General features: G+C 40.5%; 1 protein-coding gene across 1 annotated transcript in view; it reads right to left on the bottom strand.

The window, feature by feature from the left end:
• The window catches only part of astn1 (astrotactin 1), a 332,257-nt gene that overhangs the window by 222,917 nt on the left and 95,283 nt on the right, over nt 1-14,057 (bottom strand). Inside the window, exons 7-8 of the mRNA XM_070845081.1 lie at nt 12,816-12,965; nt 7,818-7,985 (exon numbers count right to left, since the gene is read on the bottom strand). Coding sequence (XP_070701182.1) covers nt 7,818-7,985; nt 12,816-12,965 — 318 coding nt within the window. The remainder of the gene's footprint in view (nt 1-7,817; nt 7,986-12,815; nt 12,966-14,057) is intronic.

Here is a 14,057-nt window from a genome sequence, read left to right as displayed (position 1 = left end):
GAAAACCTCACTGTATGAGTTTGCATCTATTTCTAGGTTGACAATGGATGGTTCTCGTGATGCATGACGCACGTTTTCTGACTCGAGAGTAACTTGAAAAAGGGGCTTGTTGGCTTTGTCGCTAAATAAGAAGTTCGGGCAACGATACAAACCAAAGGGTTTCCTCCAATAAATGCACACCCAAACCTAATACAAGCACAGCACATAACGACATGTACGAAGTACAACAACAGAGTCGGCTCACCGTTTGGTTCAAAGCACAATTAGCTCATTTGTTGCGCTATTGTGGCAGATTAGCACCGACATGTTCAGGGGTAGCTAGCTGAAAAATTATCACATTTTTCAACTCCACAACGCAGTGATCATGATTGAAATCATTTGTATTGCAAAATACTGTTCCACTTATAAAAGTGAATCACAAAAATCCTAATGATTCTGTGTAGTTTCATCACACACAATAATCCAATCTAAAACTACGTGGTCACGTCTAATTTGTTTAATCTGTAATTTTACAGTTCTAAAACACGGTGGAAACACAAAAAACCCCTACTGTTTAGATCCTGGAGCCAAATTGTTCAATGGAGAGAAGGATGCCAGACAAGTAAATACTGAAGTTAACTTTGAATCATTACTCTAAATGTCTAAATTTAATAGACTCAATTTATATTAGTGTTTTCCACAGTTATCTGAGTGGTCCCAGTAGCTGAATAACATCCCCTGCCTAAATGGGAAGTGATTAGATCAGTGATTAGTCTAATGAATAGACACTTGGTTCTGTCATTATTTACTGAAGCAAAGCTTGTAATTCTGATAAGTAATTCTGATCTAAAATGTCCAATAACTCACCAATGGCACTAAAACAACTGAGTAGTGGAGGGATGTGAATGTGGTGCACAGCACGCGCTGCAATGGCATGCTCCTGATAAGTGAAGCCTTTTAGCAAAGAACAGTGAAGCATCAGCCTTTTGTTCTGCTGTCAGCTCCCAGGAGAAATGTTGGCCTTGACTTTGCTTAGTGTGATTGATGGGGCCTCACCTTTGGTTTAGAGGGTTACTCAGGAGTAACATGTACAACATGCTCTGCTCATGCTCAGTAGGAGGCAAGTGAAGGGCAAAGCCCTGGGCTTTTAAACACCACTGTTAATGGAAAAGGTCAACTGCCAGTACCAGCCAGGCTAAAGGAAATCATATTCACTGATTTTCCTGCTTATGTTACTTGAATAAAAAGGAAATGACTTAAGGCATTTTGAGTGTGTCTATATTTTATAGCACGCTTACATTAAAGAGAATCTTTTCGTGTTCTTGAGTTAAAGTCCATGTCAGTTCTAAGACTAGGGCCTGTTAAGCTTAAGATCAAAGAGGGGTTACAAATGAGAGTCCCAACTCAAAGACAAAGACAAAGACAGACTGAGATAGTGGGTATTTAATGCCGCTTCCAATAAATATTTCTGGTCAAAGGCTGTACATGTAACTATAGAAGCTCTGCAAACTTCCAGCATTCATTTATCTTTTTGACTGAACAATGCAGAGAGACATTTGAGAACTTCAGTTGTTCGCGTTGCTTGGTCAGAAGTACGTTCAGAGGGATGAGGTAGAGAAAAATGTATTTAGTCAAATTCAGTAGTGCAGCAGTTGGAACGACATCCTGTAGTGGCTGATATGTCACAGCCACAATAGGTACAAGGCTGGCATCCAGGTAAGAAAGATTTAGTCTAGGCTCAAGTAGTAGAGTCCATCTTAACTATGCTAAGATACGGCCTTAACACACAAAGTAAAGATGTAAAATCTCATTTTTCACTGGATCTGCATTTGAGGGAAGTTTAGAATTAGTTTTGAATTACCTTAAATTTAATTTGTATTATTGCATAATTCACCCTCCTTAAAGGGATAGTTTGGATTTTTTGAGGTGGGGTTGTATGAGGTACTTATCCATAGTTAGTGTAGGTAGTGTCTGAGAAGCAGGCAGCAGTCCCAGCACGGACACTAAGCAATGTACTGCTGGAGTGGAGTAAAAACTAACTTTACCTTGTTGGTTCACCACCGCATCAGCAACACATTATCATCTGGACAAGCAATCAAAAAAACAAAAGCCACACAATAACACAAACAAGCTAACTTCTATGCTCTATGAGGTGACATGTCTGTTTTTGTTCATTGAGTCTGGTGGCTTTGAAGGGAGCAAAGAGAACGGCTTCAGTTGTTGATTGAAAAAGGGTGACGTGACAGCAATGTGACGCAGTGACAATATTCTTTATATACCGTCCATGATCTACTGTAGATAACTACTACTGTACACTAATTATGGTTGAGTACTTCATACATCACCACTTCAAATAATCCGAACTATTCCTTGAGCCTTTGCTCAGTAGACTGAATCTTGGCACGAAAATCATCTGACTTATCTTGTTTCAGAATAAATACAGTACTGTCAGTCACTGTATTAACATGTGACTTATTAGTCTTAATTGACCTGCTGGTCCCCAGAGCCGGGGGAGCAGTGAGAATGTGCTATATTTGAAAGTAAAACCAAAAGCAAGCACTCTGACATGTTGGCAGCAGTCCCTATGACAGATCAATAAAGAATCACAGTTCTGTTGTTGGTTGGTAAAATGTGAAAGATATTTACATCTATCACCATCATTGACGATCATTGTGCTTTTAATATTTGAAAAATCTATGAAAACATCCAATTAGACAGGCTGGATTATAAATACTTAATTCGTATCCCAAACTTGAATCAATATTTGAATTTCAACATGCAAGGTTTCCTCCCACCCGTGATGCATTATTCGTTCTTCTTAGTAATGAGGTCAAGCTCAAAGGGCTCATTATGTCATACAGTTGTTTAGTGACAATATTCAAACACATGCTCTGCCCTTTCAACCTTAGGGAATTATTCATGTGAAATGCATCACCTGAATGATGTGCCTTAGGAACTCAAAACTGCCTCCTCAAATATTCCTCACTATCACCGAGCTGCCTTTCCAACACTTCCCTTGGCAGCACTCCCAACACGCAGATTCTGCAGCTCTGAGCAAAATTGCTACTTTGCTGCTTTGTTAAATATGCAGAGAAAAGAGCTGAAATGTTTGACATCATAGAGCCAGTTTTACATGTTGGCAGTCGACATCATGTCCAGAAAAAATAAATAAATAAATAAATAATATGCTGCTATAACAATGAGATGACAGCAGCTATCATATTTCATCTAGATGTGCCGCACAGCTGCTGAACAATGCTAAACACCTCATCTCGCTTTAATTGCTCAGTCGTCGCACTGTAAGGTCACGGCACTCCGCTCAAACTTGTTTTACACTTCCGAGGTGTTATATTCTCTAATTACTCAATATACACATGCTGAGCCAGTTTCTAAGCTTCGCTCTTTATTTTCGTCACATCCCACCCAGCTATTTGCCACCTTTTAAAACATACAGGAGTGAAGTGTTTTTAGGGCGAAAGGGCTAAGAAAAAGATTTACAGATTGCCTTGAAAAAGCGTGGAACCCTTGATCGGTTGAGTGGGCCGCAGAGGCTGCACTGAAAGTATGTTTCTTCATGCACTTTTGTGTCACTTATGCACAAAATTATTCAGCCCATCAGGCAGATCTCCACACATTGATCCATTATGCAGTCACATTAATCAAGGCAGTTTGTTATGATGTGGGAACATGTGTCTCCAGAGGCACAACATGCCTCCTTGTGTTGCATAAAAGTCACACACGCACATTCTAGTCGAGAAGGTGGAGAAAAGGGCCCGTAAACATCAGCTCCCCCAAAAAGGGCCCGGGTCGAAGGCTCTGCAGGAAGGAAAGGACCGTGTGCTTAAACATCTAGCGTCTCTTTTAATGTCTTGCAGGAGCAGCACAGATATTGTCGGAGCCCATTTCAGTTTTCATCAGTATCTCCTCCTGCAGAAATGAGGATTGGATTTAAGCTATCTATAGCACCTCTGCAATCTCCCTGCAGCCCACACACACTTCCACACTCACTGTCATGTGCACATACTGTCACACTGGCAAACCAAGACACACACACACACACACACACACACACACAGGCACACATATGCAACAGTTTCATTACGAATGCATCATATAAAAAACACAATACAATCACTGAAGCCTTACTGCAAGTCCTACTAGTCCATATTTCATTTTGAGGAGTGGGCACAGTGTGGGTTTGAGTCTTAGAAATTATTCCAAGAAATGCAGGCATGAGACACACTGGCCTGGCTTTTTGATTCATTTAAAGGTCTCAGAACTCACTCTGTATTGCCCAGGGGAGAGACAGGCTGCTGAATAATGGATGCAAAACAAGGACAACACTTCCTCCTCTTTAAATGAGAATTTCTTCCTGCACTCATAATTTGAGTGACAAACTGGCAGAGACTTTCCAGGAAAGCAGGTAAAACGAAAGTGATTCATTCTGGCCATTACTTTTCTTGTCTCTAATGGGGATATGTGAACAAATATGAATAAACAGAATCTGTTTCCGCTTCTTTCTTTTTTTTTGGGGGGGTGCAGTTCAAGTTAAAATTGTGTTTTGCCATTTGGTTAATTTAGTTAAATAATGAAAATATTATGTCATGAATCTTGTTTTGTATATTTTCTGAAAATAAAAATATGAGAGAGACATTTATTCAGTGTGTGGAAAATTGGCCATGATTGCAGCTCCTTATTTAAGGCTAATCTGACATAAAGAAACTAAGAATTCATTTATAGTTTTGTTGTTTCTTAAGCTTTGTTATGCACTATGCAAAGTCTGTATTGTTTCATACATTGTTCCTCTATTTCTGTATGTGAGAAGCCTGTTTTTCCTGGCTGAGGCTCAAGTCTACTGTCCACGGGGTCAGAAAGCATACAAGTAAGGAGTAATAATAAAATACATGCTTACAAGTATTGAAATGAAATGAAGTGAGACTTCCTTGCAGAAATATGTACATTTTTAGGGCTAAATTGTTCCTAACTTGTTAAAACAACAAGATGTATTATATTATTCTGTTTTACATGCTCCAACTTGCATAGTGAATTTGAAGGCAGAGAAGATCAAAATGTATCCACTGGCAGAGAGTGATAAAGAACTTGTTAAACAGCAAAATGTTCTACAAAATTCTGTTTTATCAGCACACTATTCTCATCATTTGGAATTTGATCTGTGGTTTGAATAAAACATTATGTACAATAGCTGCACATGGCCCTAATTTTAAGTGTGTGTATGTATTTTCTGCACAATGTATTTTGTATTGATATTCTATGTTTCATGCTTTTTTCGTGTCAAAAACATGTTCTTTAATATCAGCTTGGCCAGATTGATCCTCCCTGTACTTTGGCTTTTTTTTTTTTTTTTTACCCAGCATGCAGCAGTTGTTTGTTGTGTGATCACAGAGAGCCTAGTAAAGATTAAATGAAATGACGGTATTGTGCTAAGCTGCTATGTACTTTTAAATCTGCACTTTTTCACTATTTCAGTTTTTTAGGTCACAAAGACAAATGTATACAATGTAGCATCAATCAAAAGTTACTGACATGCTGCTTTCCCTCAATATGCCCTGAGGTATAATTCATCAGTCATTCCAGGCATGCCATCATGCTTACAGTACATCTATCCCTCCCTCCAAACCCATCATTCACTCATCCAGTGGAATGGTACTCTACTATTTACTACAATTTTGTGCTGAACAATACAAACTCCATACAACAGAAGACAAGTGTGAAATAGTTTTTTTTGTCCTATATTTCCAGAGCATTAGCAAGCATTAGTCTATCTGCGGTAGATATTCTATAAGCTGAGTTTGAACATAGCTCTGACACAACTAGTGCACTTAGTGAGTGAAGCTTTTTTTTAGTTGGAAAAACTACGTGAGTTTGTATAAGATTGCATATTGCTAACATGCCACAAATGATTAATTAAACTGAACTAAATCAAGAATTGGAGTGGCTCAAGATGATTTAACGTCCATCCATCATGCTTTTCCAGCCTTGTCAGCCAACCCCTTACAAAAAAAATGTGGCTTCACTGTCACATTACAGCAGAGCTGAGTGGTAAATGGTGCTGCAGGATCCATGTCGGTTGTGCAGTGCAGATATACAGAAAATGCACTGGAGTTAGCAGAACGTAGGCTATTTTATGGAACATTTTAGTTCTTAAAGACACACACACACACGTTTAGTTTCAAAACCTTCTATACTTGTTTTTCCTGTCACTGGAAGTGTTGCTAAGACCTCATTGTCATTAGTTCTTGAATAAACATCCGATGACTAGAATTGAAATGTTACATCTCTTCTGGATGAAGGAGCTTCAAGGAACTTTAACCTTTACAAAATCTTAAATATTTTTCATGTGCAGTAACTCAAGACAAAAGCATTAAAAAGGCAAAAGTATTTCACTTCCATTATAGTTTATCTGCTTTAATTCAGATCGTCCTCCGTCCAGTTTAAACTAGATGTACAAATGAAGTTGACAGTGGAGATCCATTGTCCACATCAGGCCCTGCAGTATGATGGAGCATAGCTGCGGTCACCTGTAAACAATTACAGAGGCTCCTTCATACAGCCACCGACTGACTGTGACAGGGTTTTTGTCGCTGGAACATGAGTCACTGGTGCGGAGCCCGCAGTGAGTGATAAGTTCTGGAGGGCTTTTGTGGGACTGGGGCTCCACAGAAGTCAGTGCTCAGAACCTGTCCCAGAGTCTCCAACCACAGTTTGCTGGGACAATGAGTGAACAAACAACAAACCTGTGCTCCATAATCATCAAGCTGGCTTCACACTTTCTTAAACTGTCCACTGAGTTTTACAAGTAGCAACACAGAGCTTCCCAGCCTTTCACTGAAATCTAAAATGTCAAACTGTACGGCCTTGATGGATATAAAATGTTGAAGGTAGACAGGAAGTGTTACTGAATTCTCAATTAGAATGATCACATGATGAATTTGACAGGTCACAAACCCCTGACTGAAAAAATGAAGTCTGTCAGACAATTCATCTGTCCTCCGTTTCTGTTGTTCGCCAGTCATTCATTTACTTCCCATCACTAATGGCCTCATTAATTTGCATTGCACTGCTGTATGCCACAGTCTACCACTAGCGGTTCACTTTGTTTTACAGTATGTAAGCTTAATGGATTTGGTTAACTTACAATGGGGTCAAACTGAGTCATTTTCAATGACTAAAACTCTTGTAAGCTCTGGTTAGGACATTATTCTGTTTTTATTTTTTCCTTTTTTTCACTTTTTCCACCTTGATCCTGTAAAGCACTTTGACTCTTGCCCAGTCATCTATGCAAACAACATTTTAAACTAAAAGTCGAGGGCAATAACATCGGAAATTTTCTTCATTATAGTTCCTTTAAAAAGTCAATCAATGGGTAATAAATAATGACACAATTTTGAAGGATATTGTATATTAAGCAGTTTTATGGTAAAATAAAAGTTATTTTGGCCATTTTTTTTCCCTTTTTTTTCCAGTTTAGCAGCTAAAAAGTGCACATCATCTTCTGTACTTTATCCTTTTTCCTGATTGGCCATTGCTGTGTGATGATGGCCCAGGCTGTAACGTTCACCTTTTTCTCACATTTTCTTGACATTTTGTCACCCTTTGATCATATTCAAAAAGCATTTCCTTTTTGCATCTCCAAAGCAGATAACCTACATATTTAATACTACTTAATTTCTCTATGGACATAAGTTATACGATGCCAGAGGCTACTATATGTTTACTAAATTGCAAGAATAAAATAGTATGCTATTTTACATACTGTAACTTAACTGTATTCTCCACAGAAGCAGTGCGGTGGTCAAGCCAGACACGTGAGCCCTCACCTGTCTCTGGATCACACTGGTGCTCACAGGGGTCCAGGAGCCGTCGTCCACACAGCTCGCTGACCCAGGGCCCGCTGGCATTCTGCTGGTAGTACAACAAGATCTGGGCCGGGTTCAGCCAGTCTGAGGCGTCCAACTGGCTCCCCTGCAGCAAAATAAACCTTGATCCTGAGGAGGACAGAGGGAGCAGGGATGAAAAGACAGAGTGCAAGGAAAGAAGATTGAGAGGAGGAATTGGAAAGGAGGCAAAGGCCAGCGGGGAGAGAGAATGAATACATGGCAGGCGGAGGGAGGTTGGAAAAGTAGGAAAGAACGAGAAAGGAAGGAAAAAAGCACACTAAGTACAAAAAAGCATAAAGGGGATATATTATGCAACATTTTTCAAGTGTTTTCAACATAAACGTGTCCCCAGTGTGTTTAAAGATCCTCAAACCATCTTTTTTCTCTTATCCATGTTTTAGTAAATACATTTGATCCCTGCATGTGATGTCACAGGCTGAGAGCTGTTGAAAACGTGACCTCTTTCACCCCTACAGCGGGCTGACGGTGCTGTCTGCCATTGCCACGTGGCAGACACTCGCTCTGGTGATCCGATGTCCGGGGTACGAGCAAAGCACGCAAATTGTGCTGTCGTTTGCTCAACTGCAAAAACACACCCATCGTATCTGTAACATTGTGTTACCTGAGGCTGCTTTTGAACAGTACAAGGTGAAGTATGGATCAGCACTAGCTGTCCATGATCCGACTTCAGACTTAGAAGCTGCCGTGTTTCGTGTTTCGCTGTGCATTTGTCAGGTTAGATAAAGCAGTAGTTAACTTGGGCTTAGCATGTTAGTCAGCTCATGTGGTTCCCCCTTCGGAGCAGAGTATGTGCTCCAGAAACTGCAAGGCTGACGTGATGGTTGCTGAAAGCAGCTGAAAAGAGTAGCATGCATTATGAGCAGTATGACGAAAATAATGTGTTTTGTTGAACATTACAACATGCAGACATATTGTAGTAGGACTCAAGGATACAAATATGACCCTCCTTTAAAAACATGAAACCAAATAACTACAACATGCATATTTCGGCAGAAAGTTGGTTTTTACTATTTCCACATTTTTACCTGAGTTGAGAAAAACTTAAGCCGCTGGTTTTGGAAAACCTTTAAAATAAAATGTGATAAGAGCAGGAAATGAAATATTTGATAAACAAAACACAATCTGAGGATTTATTTGGCATTAAGATGAACCTGACTGTACAAACATGAAGCAATGAAAGCCTCAAAACAATCTTTCCAACTGCTACTGTGATATCTGAAAAAGAATTATTATTAGTAGTAGTAGTGGTAGTATTCAGTACAACCCAGCTACAAAACCAAGAGATAGAACACATTCAATCAGTCAGAAACCTTTTAATGAAACAACACCCATAAATAACAAGACTAGCACTTGTGTTGGTTATTATCAGCAACCATAGGCAGCCAGCTGAGGCATCCATTTTGCCCTGCAGCCAAACAGATGCACCAGGAGGAGGGCAAGAGTGAGGAAAATAAAGGCTTGAATGGTGTGCTCACGTTTTCCACGATGTTTGGATACATATTTAGAAGGATTAAAATGGTGAGTGTTCAGACAATGTCATAAATAATAAATTGCGTCAGTGTGTTTCCGGCTGTTTAATGCATGTACTAAAGGATTTAATTGTGCCTTTGTTTGGCTACAGGTTTACTGAAAAACCTTGTCCTCTTTGTCCTTTCCATTGGTGCAGTGGAAAATTGCGTTACGGACTTCTCTCCTTTTCATGTAGTTCTTGCTGAGTCAATGACTTTACATACAGTGTGCATTTAATGTAATTATGTTCAGGATGATGCACACAAACTAAATTGGCTACTTGCCCTGGTGACTGTAACTGGGTTGTAACTAGGTTAAAGTTAAAGGTCTATAGAAAGTTTCTAACTCTGAAACTGTTCTACATGAAAGAACACAAGTCATCAATGTCACTAAAACTTTTGCACATTAACTGTGGAATCAACAACTAACAATTCATTAACAGTTTCTCTCATTTAACACGGTTTGTTCCAGAACTCCAGAGAGATCTGCACTCAAATTGCACTTCTCTGCCGCGATCTTCCTTCACGTGTGTATTATTAGCTGCGCTTGTGATTAGTGTTACATTGTTACATCTGTGTAGCTTCCCCCTCATTTAGGAGCCTAATTCTACCTGCTGCATAATTTTGAAAAATGATAAAATTTGGGCAAGGGGCTGAAAGGAGGAGGAGGAGGAGGAGGAGGAGGAGGAGGAGGAGGAGGAGGAGGAGGATGGGGGCGTGGCTGTGCGAGCTGCTCAGCGATATGATCCCCTGGCCACTGTGGTGAAGGACTCTGGTCCCAGGCTTTGTTAAGTTGCCATACCTGTGTGAGCGCTTAGCTCCAGCCCCAGTTATGTCCAACGCCAGAACGCGCTCTTTTTCTCTCAGTGGCAACACAACATTTCCATTATTTAGAAGGCTTCTATAAGCAAACATTCTTACTGTTCTAACTAGTAAAACCTCCAGTGAAATGAGCGTGCAGAGGTGGGTGTAAGCTTTCCTTTTTTTAATCCATACTTCATGACTTTGGCATACATTTAATTTATACATTGACATTTTATATGTCCTCACATTGTTTGCAGCTCAAATACTTTACTGAAGAAAACCATGTAGGAACCATATTAACCTGTGAAATATGTTACTGTAAATATTCTTTAATATTTTACAGTGAGTATGTCTTTAAAAGACCCCACAAACCAAAAAAGTCATGTGTTCACAAGGCCCCTGGACACAGCAGGTGTCACTATAATACCTGATACTGAGAGCTATCCTCTGTGTGATCTCTGTAAATTAGGTGCAACACTCATTGACCAAAGCCCAGTCCATTTGCAAACATGGGATGCACTGGGCATTTGCTAACCCAAGCATATTTAATGAGATCTTGGCAGGCTCTGTGTGCCCTAGTTAGTGCCTTTCCCTTTGATGATCCCTTTAAAACTAGAGCACACACTGCAAATGGCCGGACACGTCTTGTTTTCTTAATTGTGAAGAGTCATAAAATTGCTGAGAAAAACTTTCAAACTTAAGACACCAATCAGCAGTGTTTCTGCTTTTATGGCACGTTTTATGGCACATTTCATGTGCTGTTTTATGTCTTTGGCAATTGCAGGTATGCCCTTTTGTCATCATGATATGGATTCCTAAATCAAACATTACATGTTTTGTGAAAGTATGCAAAAAAAAAAGATCTTAATAAAAATGTAATAATTAGAATATGAACCTGGAGCCAGCTTGAGACTGATATTCATCAACACCTCAGGCAGGAATCTCACATGAGGCCAAGCGGGCCTGAATGGACTGCCAGAGCTAGAATATGTGAGGTGGGCAACGGGCTTCATTACCAATTACAGCACAGGCCACAAGGACACCTCTGAGATTTAGAGGCACCTTTTATGCAGACACTTCGAAATATCACATTAGATATCTATGAGTGGGAAATGATTCATAATTAAAACACTAAAACGATGGAAAAATGCATTTACTTCATTCATTTCATTCAATCAAGCAATAAGTGACTGACTAAAACCTAAGAAATAATAGTTTAATGGATTATATCTTTATTCGATAAGCATGTTAGCATGCTGGTGTTTCATTTAGCTGAAAACACCGTTTCTCAGTAAGCACTCACCAAGCCGCATGGCATGGCAGTAAACTCTTGGCTTGTTTGTCACTTTGCACTGGCTTGAAGGAATTTTTCCCTCCTTGTCAGTCACTAAGATTGACCACCATTCAGTGCTTTTGTATTTACAGCATCCTTCAAATTTCATGAGACACTGAGTGACTGAAATGTTCAGGCTCGGGCAGCTGGTCATCCAGGAGAGTAGTACATGCAGCTTTGAGCACATGGACATGCCTAGAGATGTGTCAGACGAGGTACAGGTAGAGGAAAACCTGCTTCCACAAAACACAATCTGAGGCGATAACCCTCGGCCACATTCTACGACCATCTCCAGGTTAGTCGTGAAGAAAAGTTTGTTCTGTCCTTTGTTGTGCAGTATATATTGTTACCCGGCGTAAACACGCAAACATCTCTGGGTGATTATTTTCCCTGATGTGAAAAGGCAAAGAGAAAAGTGTAACTTTATATTTCCGTTCTGTTCTTCACAGTATTTGAAGACAGACACATACGCAGCTGTGGGCATTAATAGCTTCTTTCCCCAGTGGTAGAATGCAGATTTTCATCTGATTCACCATGACATCAAATCAAGTCTGATGAGATTGTGGAGACATTTATGGAAACATTCTAAATCGATCGTAGTTTTGTAATTCAACAGGCGAATTTGCCATCTTTCATCTCTCCTTTCAAAGTTCCCTCCCTGGACACCTCCCTGGAATTTTAATATCTTCCTGGCAGGCCAGCATATACCTCCAGAAAACAGCAGTGCTCTGAATCAAATCAGACCTTCAGATGATAGATGAGTGAGCCTAGTCACAGTTTATAATATATCTGGACTGCCAACTCACTTTTGTGACAGCTGAAAAATGCCAATGAGCCAGCAGGAGCCAGCAGGAGCCAGCGCTTGGCCCCCGCGGAGTTTTTTTTTTTCTGTTACATTGAAATTCATTAGCGAGGTGGTTCAACATATCAGAAAAAACAAAGGGAAGAGTGATTGAAGGATTGCGGTGGATGGTCACCGCAACCCAGCCTCAACATGGTCTAATGCTTTGAGGGCACATTTGCTGTGTGGTCTCACACAGGAAACCTGGGGAGGAGGTGGTCGACCTGGCATTTACCTTTGTCTTTGAGAGAGCAAAGCAAATCGAAAGCTCGACCACAAAACGCAGACACTCTGTTTGAGAGATATAGGGAGCTGAACTCCCCGGAGAGCGGCAGAAAAATGCCAGCTCAGCCCCCCGGGGCTGCGAACGCCCACAGAGGTATGTGTGGAAAGGCTGCATTCCACAATCTGAACCTGGTGTAAAGCCTTACCGTCAGCAATGAGGTGCTCCGGCACATGTAGGATTACCCGGACTGAGAGGCTGCAGGAAAGGTGAGAGGAGTAAACCAGGCCGATCACGCAGCTGATGACACTGATCAGAGTCAGGGTGGTCTTATTGATTGGGCTCCGTGGGGAACCTGCTGCTGGAAGGAAACACACAGGAAGGGAGTGGGGAGTAGTGGAAAACAACAAAGGACAGATATATGTGAAGCAGTGACCGCTTTTTATTCCTCCACAACTCCTCCATACCATAAACATACATGCACACAGCGACACAAACATACACACACACACACACACACACTGCCTACATGGGGAACCATTTCACAAACAAGCCAAAAAACAGGCTTAGCGCCCATGAAAAGGACCTTTGGAATCAAAAACCTCAAGCCTTTGGGAGGTTCAGAGTAGGCATAGCTCAGTGGCACAGAAATAAGGTTTACCTTTGAAGGGTATTAACATCCACGCTGGGATACGGGGAAAAAAGAGACATGGGTCTAAATAAAAATGGTTCAGAGGTTGTTTTGCAACCTTCCCCCTTTCCTCTGCCAGAGCGAGATACTTCCCTTATCTCTTTTAGTCCACGGTGTAACACAGAGAGTGTCCTCATACCTACAGGGGCATGCATACATGCACATACAGAAAAAAAAAACCTTGAATATAGTCATAGTGGTTATTTTTTTTACTCATATAACTCTAAATTACATTGTCACTTTTGGTCACTGTGGCAGAACTTGTTCATTCGAAGGCTGCCCAGGGCAATGCTCTAAACAAAAGCCAAGGTAGAGAGCTGAATTATTGTATTTAGTGTAAATGTAGTTTATTCAATCAAGTAATGACATAACTTCACTTTTTGACATCCTTCAATTTAAAGCTCATGTTTTCAGATCATTGTAACATGCTCACGAAAATATCTCCAGCTGACAACTGGCTATTACATGAGAAAGTGGAATATGTCATTATCGTCACCCTTCCTCCGATCATTCCTCTGACTTGAAGTCATGCGTCTGTCGTGGCCATGAATCATCCTCTCCTCTGGATTCAAAACCAACCTAGTTAGGACAGTGTTGCAATCACTTTATTCTATTCTTATGTGTTGCTCTAATTAAAGGTGTTGACTACACGTCTGGAGGCTGCGCTGTGTTTGTCACACCTGTGCACATGACGGAGGAATAATTGGCTTGGAGGCGTTGTAAAGGCTTGTAACGCCTTCTGACAGCAGCTATTATTTT

This window comes from Pempheris klunzingeri, chromosome 15 (assembly GCF_042242105.1).
Source record: "Pempheris klunzingeri isolate RE-2024b chromosome 15, fPemKlu1.hap1, whole genome shotgun sequence".
NCBI lineage: Eukaryota > Metazoa > Chordata > Actinopteri > Acropomatiformes > Pempheridae > Pempheris > Pempheris klunzingeri.
The sequence above is the reverse complement of the archived record's forward strand: the minus strand, read 5'-3'. Positions and strand labels throughout refer to the sequence as shown.